Raw genomic sequence first — 13,317 nt, 5'->3', positions numbered from 1 at the left:
TAGGAATTATTTAGTTATTAATAGTAGGTTTTATTTAGATTTATTTTGATTATATTTAAGTTAGGGGGTGTTAGGGTTAGGAATAGACTTAGGTTTAGGGGATTAATAAATGTAGATAGGTGGCAGCGATGTTAGGAACAGCAGATTAGGGGTTAATAATATTTAACAAGTGTTTGCGAGGCGGGAGTACGGCGGTTTAGGGGCTAATATATTTATATTAATAAGTGTAAGATTAGGGGTGTTTAGACTTGGGATTCATGTTAGAGTGTTAGGTGTAAACATAAAATGTGTTTCCCCATAGGAATCAATGGGGCTGCGTTACTGAGCTTTACGCTGCTTTATTGCAGGTGTTAGACTTTTTTTCAGCCGGCTCTCCCCATTGATGTCTATGCGGAAATCGTGCACCAGCACGTACAACCAGCTCACTGCTGACTTAAGCAGCGCTGGTATTGGAGTGCGGTATGAAGCACAATTTTGCTCTACCCTCACTTCTTGTCTTTTAACGCCGGGTTTATAAAAACCTGTAATACCAGCGTTGTAGGAAAGTGAGCAGTGAGAATAACATGCAAGTTAGCACCGCACCCCTCATAACGCAAAAATCGTAATCTAGCCGTTTATTTCTACAGAGACATTTTATTTTTGATGTAATTTTTCGTGCTTTATATTTAATTATATTCGTTTATATATTTTTTCATAATAGGTTTTTATAAAAGCGCTGTTTTTGTAACAGCGCTTTTCCATTCTATTTTTGCTCTCTCTATATATTATATATATATATATATATATATATATATATATATATATATATATATATATATATATATATACACAGATACATATAGGAACATCTAGTTAGAAATATATAGAACACATTCCCCTATGTGAAGAACATTGGAATGTGAAATGTTTACAGTAAATACACATTATAACACTTTAATAAAAATGAATATTGCATAAATATGTTTTTACATGTTTTCATCTACTTAACGGCAAAGGGCTCCAATGCACATATACTGTATATATATGTATATATATATATATATATATATATATATATATATATATATATATATGTATACATGTGTATTTATGTGTATATATGTGTATTATGTCTGTAAATACACACACACACAAATCTTTAGAGATGTATATGTAGGTATCTCTATTTTAAAGCCCTTTGCCTGCCTTTTTCTCTAACATCTGATACCTCATATCTTTGAGTACTTATAACTTTTTTGTGCAATTTTTTTTCCAATAATTTTTATTAGATGGTGGTATTACGAGTGTAACTATAATTTGTAAGGTATCTTTGATGTGTTTTGTGAGACTTTTTTGTTTTGCAAAACAGTTAACCACAGCTCTAAGTACGCACTAACCCGGCGAGCGTAAACTTGAATTGCGCTCATGCAATAGCATTTTATTTCAATTCGTAATAGCAGCACAATTTAACCTGCGTGCAAACGATTGCAAAAACCCGTTATCGCTGGCACGCAAACAGTTGAACTCCACTCATAATCTGGTGAAAAATGAAATGTTGTTAAATGCTTAATCTTGTTTCCCTCTTTTCACTCTCTCACATGCTCCCCCTCCTTACTCCTTCACTTACCATCAAATATTTAATTAATTAAAGGGTAAGGGGTAGATTTATTAATGGTCGAGCGGACATGATTTGCTGCAGCCTAGGTGGCGGAGAAGTTAAGGAGCAGCGGTCTTTTTATGTTAAGCTGCTTCTTAATTTCCGTTTCTTGCGGACCAGAAACGATGGGGCTTCAATGCACCATCTGCTGCTTAAAAAATCGACCCCTAAGTCTGATGTATGTGCAAAAGTAAAGATATTAACATATTAAGGGCCAGATTATAAGTGGAGCGCAAAGTATTGCATTCGATAAAGCGATATTTGCGCTCCACTTTGTAATACTAGCGCACGCAAATGTGCACTGGTATAACAAGTAAGTTGCAATGCAAACGTGACCTTGCGTTCGCATTGCACGGATGCATTGGTTTTACGAGAGTGCACTTTCATAGGCTCCAATGGGAGCTTCGTTTTGAGAGCAGCGAAGGGGGTAAGTCGCACAGCGATGGGCAGCAATTTTAAATATATATATGTTTATTATTACATAAATAATTATGTATATAAGTATATACATATATATTTACAGGGAAAACACAGTTCCCATAGACTGCAATGTAAAGGCACTTTTCACACCACACCCGCCTTATGCAGTTTCTTTATTAAAAACTAAAAATTCTAATACTGTATTTTTATTTTTTAATAAAGATTAATACACTGTATTCTGGGGGCAATTAAGGGACATTTAGAAAATTAACCAGAGATCTGACCTCTAGTTAATTTCTGTAGCGCTAATTGCTACCGCTGGCTGGTTATTTATTGCGCGCCCTTAAACGGGCAAATTTGCCAATTTGTGGGCGCGCAGTAATTTACCGCTCCACTTGTAATCTGGCCCTAAATACATTAAAGGATTAGTTCCATGTAAAAGTAGAGTGACATCTTTATTGTACTGTACATAAAGACTCAAAAGAAAATTTCTATTTCTCTGTGGGCTTCTATAATGAGACATATATAATACAAACAAATAACTGAACTGCCTAGGTATTTAATAGACACGTTTGTTCGTTATAAGCCCACTCAGACAATTGGGATATAATCATACTGAACATTTATAAAAGGCAGAATCTGCAGAGAAATATATTATTGTTTTCTATTATTCACTGCATTTTATTTTAATTTTGTTTTACCCATTTTTAATCATGAACAATAAAGTTTTGTATTTTAAAGTGTTCATTTTGAAACGCTCCGCAAACAAAGACTAATGAGTGCATAAAGTATCTATACTGGAAAAAGAAGTAGATGTTTATGAAAAGATACACAGCCCTGATTAGAGCATATTATAAGCTTATATAAACAAAGGTTGTACACTACAATATTTAGAGCTCATTCCTTTAACAAAGAAAAATGAAGAATGCAATGAAACGTTTTTATCTTTCACTTTGAAGATCTATTTTAAATCTGAATTTTAAATTGGATCAAAATAAGAAAACTTTTTTTAAAAATATTATTCTTCAATTTTGCATATTATTTTCTAGTATTTTCTGTTCATGATAAGTTGTAAAAGTTTGCAATCTAAAATATTTTATTTAGTCTGGTATTTAGTACTAACCTGTTGCCGTGCGGGGGGACATGTTAGATGTATCCATCATCTGCTGAGCAGGAGAGATCTGCTCTCATCTGCCCAATAACTTTCTGATTATGAGTTACCATCTGAAATGGGTGGGTCTTCTATTTCAATAAGGAATGATAATCCACTTACCCCTATTTTCTTGTAGACGTCGCCCCTTAGCCTTTAAATACATATTGTGAATACGTTTCTCTTGAGAGTCAAATAACAAATAAACACCTGTTTTGGAGTAGAGCCAAATATAGTGTAATTCTCTTTGGTAGCTTTAAGCTTATTTACAAACAGGTCAAATTTCTCAATAATCTTTACAAAGATACTATATATTTCTGGATCCCCCAGGGTAATAATTATTTTATATTATTATTATTATTATTAGTATTAGTATTAGTATTAGTATTATTATATCATCAGGACAATGTTCTAGAAATGTTGGTCTTTGCTGTGCAATCTGTTGGACTCTAATCACCTACTTAAGAAACAGTTGGTACTAAATAAGCATTTTCAGCTTGAACAGTGCTTTAATTTATGTCATTCTATCATTAAAGGCAGATTGAAGTTTGTTTGTTTTTTTAGATATTACTAATTGTAAAGAGGTCATGAGATTTATAGATAATACTTTTTTTTTTTTAAATCCAAGGAATTGTAATAGATTGTTGCTTTATCCCATGCTTTCTGCATAATTTCAAGAGAGATTTGCTTTACAGCAAGATGGTAACCGTTAAGAAAATTTAAAGTCATGTGGGGAAACCAACAGAAATCATCAAATAAATAGATCTCCATATTATGTTATTAAAAAATCAGTTAAAAGAGTTGATTTAGTTTCCACCTAGGAAATTAATAGTTGAAAAACCATACAATATCTACTATTATAGGTAGAAAAGCCTTAATGCTTGGGACTGCTTGGGACAGGAAAAGGTTTGGATATAGGAAAAGTTGGATTTGGAATATATGCATCTGTAAAATGGGATGGTCAAGGGGATTGGAGATGGGATGGGCAACAATATCTTATGTCATTTACGCAATATTTAAAGGGACAGTCTACTCCAGAATTGTTATGTTCAAAGATAGGTAATCCCTTTTGTATAACTAACACTGTTAAATTAATACCCTTTTTAGCTCTGTGATTACCTTGTGTCTAAGCATTTGAAGACTGCCCCTTTATTTCAGTTCTTTTGACAGACTTGCATTTAGTCATTCAGTGCCCTCTCATCATGGGTGTCCGCAGGAATTTTTTCAGGGGGGGGGGGGGGCAATTCAAATTATTCGGTGTAAGAGCTGCAGCACAACAATCACATGACCTATGTAGCATGTGATCACTGGAAGACTGATAGGGTGGTGCTTCATTCTATTACACAGGGCTGTGTTTACAACATCCTCAAACAAAAACAAAAATAAACTGCACGATCGCTGGGCTGGTAAATTGATGTTTGGATGCAATAATGCTCCTACACTGCTTGCTAAAAAGCAGCAGTGGTTGTCACTAAAATTGAAGGACTTTGCTGGGGTCGTTTTTTTCTTGCAGGATAGATGTAGAGATGCAGCTCTGCTAAAAATCCAGGGGGGGCAATTGCCCCCCATGCCCTCCCCTGTGGAAGCCCATGCCTCTCATTTGTAACTCCATGGGCGTGGTCACAATGTTATCTGTATGGCACATATGAACTTAAGCCCTCTAGCTGTGAAAAACTGCCAAATGCATTGAAATAAGGGGCAGCCTTCAATGGTTTAGAAATTAGCATATACTTAGGTTTAGCTTTCAAAAAGAATTCCAAGAGAACAAAGCAAATTTGATGATAAAAGTGAATTGGAAAGTTGTTTAAAATTGCATTCCCTATCTGAATCATGAAACTTTATTTTTTGACTACACTGTCCCTTTAAGTTATAATACATCTTATACATGCAACCTAAAGGTAGTTTTATAAAAGTTTAAATACTTATGTATACATAGTACCTTCAGAAAGAGACTACAGTACTGTCAGAAACATAATATTTTTTTTGTTTTAAATAAATATAGACTATTATTTGCATTAGAACACAACAATCAAACCAAAGACACAGGCAGAGAAGACTGTGACTTACAGGAAGGTAAAAAAAAAATCTATTTTTTTTTTTAAATAAATTTTATTAGGTATTTCAAATAATACAAAACAGGTAGTCAATTACAGTCAATAGCTGAATATACCATCAGTTTAAAGAAGGAAAATAAAACAATGTGAAATAAGATATAAAAAGATCGACAATCTCTGAACTGTCCTTTAAAGATAAAATGCCTTTTGTACATTTGTATCCTTAGATTGATAATTTATTAGAGCATCAATGTTAATGTTCCTTCTTCCTACGCGATCTACCAGTTCATCGTTTTACTGAGTGTTTGATGATCTGGAAATAAAAATTGCTTACAACAATCTTTTATACAATGAGTTGTTTTTTTTTCCCTGTTTGTTCTTCATATCCATGCAAATAAAGTTGTTTAACATACCTTGCAACAAATTAAAAGAAGCGTAAAAAGTAAACAGAGACTAGAAGGTCAATAATGAGAATGGTTGATGGCAATACCTTGTAGTGTTACTAAGTAAGCTTATAGAAATGTTTGGAGTAAAAGGGTTAAATACACAGAGAAGGGGGTATTGAGAAAATGAGGAGAAAGGAAAGGGAGAGGGGGAAAGAAAAGAAGAGAAGAAAATGAAAAACAAAAGGGGGAGAGAGAAGGGAGATGAAGGGGAAAATTAACATTAAAGGGACAGTCAACCATAGAATTGTTATTGTTTTAAAAGATAGATAATCCCTTTATTACCCATTCCCCAGATTTGCACAACCAACACAGTTATATTAATGTACTTTTTACCTTTGTGATTACCTTGTATCTAGGAACCTTCTTCCAGCCCCCTGATCACATGACTGTGACTGTTTATTATCTATTGTCTTAAATTTAGCATTGCATTTTGCTAGATCTTAAATAACTTTCTGTGCCTGAACACAGTGTTATCTATATGGCCCACGTGTACTTTCTGTCTCTTTGTGTTGAAAAGAGATTTAAAAAGCATGTGATAAGAGGCAGCCCTCAAAGGCTTAGAAATTAGCATATAAGCCTACCTATGTTTAGTTTAAACTAAGAATACCAGGAGAAAAAAGCAAATTTTATGATAAAAGTAAATTGGAAAGTCAAGTCCTATCTGAATAATGAAAGTTAAATTTATACTTGACTGTCCCTTTAACTCAAAAGGTATTTAATTTTCTGTTATAATGTAGATATTAAAAATTCATATTTTATGCTTGATATATATTTGGGGGATTCAATACCATGGGAGACCCACTAGTCATTCCCCAATTCCCCCACCCCCCGGACACTGTCGCCAGGCTTCCCAGCACATGCAGTGTGTGGAGATATTATTGTTGGCAGGAAACACCACACTCTCCATTTACTCTAAATAGGCCATTGTTGAAAGGACTTGACCCCACCTTGGGCCCTTTAGTTGGCGCCACGCCGTGGTGATTGTTAATTTGACCACCATGAAAATATAGACAATAAAATTTAAGACATGTCTAGGCAGTTTGTTAGGAATCAGGTGGAAAAGTGCCGCTTTAGGTCGGCTTATACTCTCAAGCCCTAGGCCGGTACAGCAATAAAAGGCTCTTGACCAGACATGTTAAAGTTTGGGGCATTCCCACCACAGAGGGGTACCTACTCTGCCGCGTCCTCTCCAGCATAGAGAAGAGTTAAAATTAGATATTTGAAACATACGTAAGGGGTATAATGCCACTGTGTCAGGATCTTAAAATAAAGCTCATAATGTGTGGTGTAGTGTATTGTACTTTAGTAAGGAGGATCGCAGCCCTCCATACCTCTTCCGGAGGTTTTGGAAAAAAGAGGTGATTGGAGGATATCAGCATAGGCTAATGAAAACATTTTTGGTGTAGGAATGCCCAATGTCTATTGTTTTTCCTAATTAGTTGGTTGTCGTAGTGGTGTGGACAAAAAGCCTCAGGATTTTAGGAAATTTTTAAGTCTGAAAAAATCAAACTTCAACATGGGTGATGGGGAAAATTGGTTCAGAAAATGAATTATATATTATCCTCTGAGAAGAGGTATTTTATGTTTTTAATTCCAATTGCCAACCAATCTGTTGAATGAGAATCCAATAGGGCACGAATCCTGATACCGGGTGGATTGGTGAGGCATGTGGTGCTATCCCATTCCCATGACGGATTTTGTCCCAGAATTTGAGGTTGGAAGATATTATGAAGTTTTGTGATATTTCCAGGTTTCTAGTATGTTTCGGGATCCATATAAGATCTCTAAAGCAGACCCCCTGAGGAAGCAAAGCTTGTTCAATTTCAGACCATTTTCTATCAGGCGAGGCTTTACTCCAAGCCAAGATATGCGCTAAGAGCGAGGCTTCATGGTAAGCCGCTAGTTTAGGTGCTGCCGTGCCCCCAGCCTGTAGAATCCTCATTGCTACCCTAGGGTGGTTTTGTCTCCATATAAACTCTTTACATATTTTCTAAAACTGTGTAATGATAGATTTAGGTATAGGAAGGGGTAAACTCCTAAACAGATAAGTTAACTTTGGGAGCAAATTCATTATAATAGCAGCAATTCTGCCCCACCAGGGCAAGTTTGGTGAGTCCCAGCGTGTCACATATTATTATACAAAGCAAGGGATCAAAATTAGTTGATAAAATAGTTGGGATATCGTGGGATGAAATTACCACTAGATGTTTCAGTTTATTTGTGGACCATTCAAATGGGAATTGATGTTGCAGTTTCATGAGTTCTGACATTGATGTGTTTAGAGTAAAGGTTTCTGTTTTAGTAAAGTTGGGTTTATAAAAACTAATCTTTGAGAACTCTCCCAAAATGGAAAACAATTTCGGAAGTGACTGTATTGGGTTTGAAACTAACACAGTGAGATCATCTGCGAAAAGTGCCACCTTCTGCACTGTGTTATGTAGTTGAATTCCTTGGATATCTGGTGCCTCTCTGATGGCATCTGCCAGGGGTTCCATCATGAGCGCAAATAACAATGGGGATAGGGGACATCTCTGACGGGTGCCATCAGTGATTTTAAATTGGGGAGAGAGAAATCCAATATCCCTTACTCTAGCAGAGGGTGAAGAGTACAATGCTATAATCTTTGTGCATATAGAGGGTGTGAACCCAAAGTGAACAAGAACTTCTCTTATATAGAGCCAGTTGACTTGGTCAAAAGCTTTTTCTGCATCAAGAGATATTGCTGTACATTGCTGACGCAGCCGACTGGCTTCAAGAAATATGTTTAACAGTCTCCTCGTATTATCTGGGCCCTGTCTTTCCATGAGGAAGCCCACCTGGTCTGGGTTCACCAGATATGGTATAATTTTATTTAGGTGCCTGGCCAATATTATTGCAGTTTTGTATCTAGGTTCAAAAGGGAAATTTGCTGAAAATGAGGACATATATCTGGTGATTTCCCAGGTTTGGGTAGAGTTATTATAGCGGCCTGTAAAAATTCCTCTGGGAAAATCCCCTTCTTTTCTGCTAAATTTAAGACTCGTGCTAGGATAGGAGTTAACAGGTAACTAAAAGTTTTGTAAAAAATATCTGAATAACCACCTGGGCCTGGGAATTTATGGGGTTTCAATTGTGTTATGGATTTTATAAGTTTGTCCATAGGAATTGGGGCATTAAGGGATTCTAAATGTTCCAGGGTGAGGCATTTAAGGGGCAGTGGGGACAAGAAATTGCGAATGCCTTCTAAAGAAGGAACAGGTTGGTCGTCGGCCGACCGTAGATCATACAATTGAGAAAAATACATTGCAAATTATATTCCAATGTCTTTTGGATTAGTCACTCTTTGACCCCTAGCATATAGATAGGATATTCTGGCCTGAGATGTTCTTTCACATAACCATCTAGCTAGCAAGTAATCTGGTTTATTACCTTTTGAATAAAATAGGCGCTTATTTTCTCTAAGTCTGTCCTGTACTCTCTGGTTTTCCAGAAGACTAAGTTTCTGACGGATTGAGGTAATTTGTAGAACAATACTGGAATCTAAGGTATTTTTATGTGCAGTTATGAGGGATCTTAATTGTTAATGTAGTTGGGCCAATGTGGCTGTTGATCTTTTACGCGTTTGGGCCTGAAGTTTGATAAAGATTCCCCTGAGATAGGCTTTTAAAGCCCCCCACAGATGGAAATCATCGATATCTCCCCTATCATTAATCTCTAGAAACTGTTGTATTTCCATGGACAGAGTAATCACTGTCCCTGGAATCGAGAGCAAAGAATCTAACAGACACCATGGTGGTCTAGGAGTAGGTATTGATTAATCAGATAATTGCATAGACACCGGAGTATGGTCGGACCAAGTGACATCTCTAATTGTTGAATTTTGTATTTTATCTAAGAGCCAGGGATTGCATAGGAAAAAAATCTATCCTGGAATACGAGTTATGTACTTGTGAGTAGTAGGTATAATCTCTACTAGTAGAGTTTAGGGAGTGCCAGACATCATATAGAGTTGCCTGTGCTAGTAAGAAATAGAATTTTCTAGATGTATCTAGTGTAGCTTTATGAATTAGAATGGCCGTGCCTCTTGTTTTTTTAGCATAAGTGGCAGTTTCTATTACTGGGTACAGTAGGGTGTGAATAGGAATTGGATCACCAAGTGGGAAATATCAGACACTCCCCCTTCCTTTGCATATGAAAAGACCCTTAACACAAACAGAAGCAAGCTGGAGTAGGTATACGTCGGTATTCTCCTAAAACTTTGGGGCTTGGTTAGGAGTCTGAAAATCAGAGCAATGTTATTTAAAAATAAGCAAAACTATCCATTTTTAAAAAAATAAAAAACTTTATGGGCTATATAAATGGATCATCTACAAAACATTTATGCAAAGAAAAAATGAGTGTATAATGTCCCTTTAAGCCCCCTAACATTATGTGAAGTGCATATAATTGCCATGTTTCTGGGAAGGGAACAAAAAAAAAAAGGGGGAAGGGGTTGAGGGTTAAATACAATAGGGAAGAGGTAGAGACAGGAGAGTAAAGATAAGGAAAGAAAGGATGAGTGGGAATAAAATCAGAGTAGAGGAAGGCTAGGATGGGATAGGGATTTACTTATTCACCTTTTCACTTACAAGGTATTGCTAACTAGGGAAATACTTGATGCAGGAACAATAATAAGGAAGGGAGATAGAAAAGGTCTATCCTCAATATGGAGGAAGAGCAGGATCCTGGACAATTTATGCAGTAGTTGCGAGGGAAACCGCAATTGTAGTCACTGGCCTAGAGTACTATAAAAGTATTTTATTAAAATTAATTAGAATTATAGGAGTATAATTTGTAGGATGGGGGTAAACTGTTAAGCCCTCACAGGCCTGAGAAGCCAATATGCCTGTTACTGTGTAATGACCTAAAAAAAAATATAAAATGCTGCTCTAACAATCTAAGGTCTGCTTAATATAAGGAGGTGGAAAAAATATGTCTGGAGGGTGGGGGAGAGAGGGGTATCGCGCAGCAATTTGGGTACGTCATTTGGCTTGAGATCATACTAAAGGTTTCTGATAGAGTTTAGCCATTAAGTATAAGTCAGAGAAGTATTGCACTCACAGTGCTTAAAGGACCAATAGCTCCTATCCTACAAAACTAGAGACACTATATCCGGGATTAAACTGATACTTCCGGTAAAGTACTTCCGATGTCAATAGTTACTTTTTTGGCGCCATTTGAAGTATAATCTGATTGGCAGCATACAGATATATAAGATCGTGCTCATCTAACCATATATTAGTCTTGAGAAAGGCCCAAACTGAGGGCCGAAACGCGTTGGCAACTATATGGTGAGCTATATTTCTTGATTCATTTATACTTAAGCAATATTATACTATGTTATTTTTTTTCTGTCCTTAGGTTTTGAGGATTTCCCAGCTTCTATTTTTATTTTTATTTTTTATGTCAATTTTTTCACATTGGTATTTTCATTTTTTCTTTGCCTTGTCATCAAGGTTTGGAACTGTTTTTTACTTATTGGATTAATTGGATGATTTGAACTGTTCATTGGAACTACTAACTTTCACTATATGTTTTGGACACACTTTTTTATCAGGATCACCATAATGTCACCACCATCTGATGTTTATGGACAATAGTTTGTATTTACTCTGAACTTTATTATTATTTTAATTTATTTTTGATTAGGACACCTTTCTATTGGGACACTGTTAAGAATATACATATGTTTACGTATCTGTAACATTCTACATTTGACACATTTTTCAACTCTTTTTTGTTTTCACACATTTTTTCACATTTTTTTCACATATCATTTTCACACACCACTCACTGTGTGATTTGTTAATCATCTTTTTTGTGTCAACATTTTTTGAGATTATTATTTTTTTGATCAACACTAGCTTGTGTACACACTAGTTCAATTTTTGATCACCTTCTCTCATTTTTGTTTTTCTTCACATGAATGTTGCTTTTTTATCTGCAATATTGTATCTACTATATTGGTAGACACTATTCTACCAATTTTTGTATCACCTATTTGGATAGACTTAATCCTTATGGAGTAGAGGGTAGTTAAGTCTAACAAACATCTACCACTCTCTGTGTACCATTCTCATACCCATAATAATATAACGGTACTGCTACTATAAAATTTTATCAGTTACCAAGATTTGGGACATTCTGTTCTTGGAGGGACACTTTCCCCTTGAATCTTACATATCATTATTTTAAATTGTTTTTAAACTTATATGTTTTTATATACCATGGATCCGTGTTTAGCTATTTAATTTACGTTTGTATTAAAATTGTGATTATAACTTTTATCCACATTGTTCTATAAGTATTACAGTCTCTGCAGTTAATCATAGGAATTTAGCCCTTACAAAGGGTTCCATCTATACTGGTGTGAACACATCCCTCACACACACACCAGATCTTGACTTTACTGGCGCTCCTTTCTAAACCCATATCCACCATTAAGTATAAGTATTGACGTGGTACATCTATCAGCAGATATAATGGGGTCATGACCGCAGTGGGGAGACATTAGTGCATAATATATAATATTAGGTCATAATTTTTATGGCTAGGATCGAAATAAATTAAAAATATAAAGAGGGGACTTATCCGAGCAGCATCCCCCATCTCAAACCAATAGTTAAATCTCTTACGTGGGGTATATATAGTATGTTTTGAACCCAAACATTATCATAACATATACATTTATCCAGTCACCATACATTAGAATAGCAATTGTACAATAATTTGGGATCTGAATGATAAACCATTTAGTGTTTCTGATTTGTTAATCAGTTTAACCTTAAGTAACAAACATAACTAATTAGTAAATCTCTATATCTGTAAGTGTTAACCTAGTAAAGATTTCAGACTATGTGCAACCTATCGAGAACACAATTAACATATCTGCTAGGAATTGACATGACATAAACCAAACTCTACCTGAAATATAATAATTTCCTATTGCACCCTCATAATGTCAGTTCCTCTGCACGCAAATGGGACTCAGGACCCAATTAGTGTTGGGTGAAAAAACAATGAAAGTTCCCTAGAGCCAGAATTAAAGGATTTGTGCTTTGATTAAATCCAAGCTAGGGTCCCATCCTGGATCTGCAATTGATGCCTTGGGACTGACATTACTTTACAGATACATTTTATATGAGAACACAGCAATTCAATTACCAACCTCCCTAACGATATTCAGAACTTACAATTTCTAAAATTATTATTAATAACATAGACACTATATAGGCAAAAAAGATTTTCTATAATCCGTTATGACATAGATTTAGTGTTCTCTGGGAAAGGAATACAGGTAATTGGGAAAGTTTTTGTATTAGGATGTTAATACTAGTTGCATAATTCCCAAACCTTGTGACTTTTGGATTGCTAGATATCTATCAACTTTCCCTCATTAGCCATTATTATGAAGGATATATCTTAGGTCTTTTTTGTTTGGAGTGTCTACCTTTGATTGCAATGTTTTTATTATCTGAATAGAGAATCTATGTATATACGACTACCAATGTGGGCGTGGTTCAAGTTTGTTTATTGAATTTAGTGAGCTCACTTTTGTGCATGTGAACTTGAGTTTGACTTTCGAGTTACCTG

At 35.4% G+C, this 13,317-nt stretch overlaps 1 protein-coding gene across 1 annotated transcript in view; it reads right to left on the bottom strand.

The window, feature by feature from the left end:
* The window catches only part of LOC128636483 (cytochrome P450 2F2-like), a 142,171-nt gene extending 134,523 nt beyond the window's left edge, over nucleotides 1-7,648 (bottom strand). Inside the window, exon 1 of the mRNA XM_053689494.1 lies at nucleotides 7,312-7,648. Within this exon, the coding sequence (XP_053545469.1) occupies nucleotides 7,312-7,648 (337 nt within the window). The remainder of the gene's footprint in view (nucleotides 1-7,311) is intronic.
* Nucleotides 7,649-13,317: the final 5,669 nt, after the last annotated feature.

This window comes from Bombina bombina, chromosome 7 (genome assembly GCF_027579735.1).
Source record: "Bombina bombina isolate aBomBom1 chromosome 7, aBomBom1.pri, whole genome shotgun sequence".
NCBI lineage: Eukaryota > Metazoa > Chordata > Amphibia > Anura > Bombinatoridae > Bombina > Bombina bombina.
Note: the sequence above shows the minus strand (reverse complement) of the source record. Positions and strands in the feature narration are given on the sequence as shown.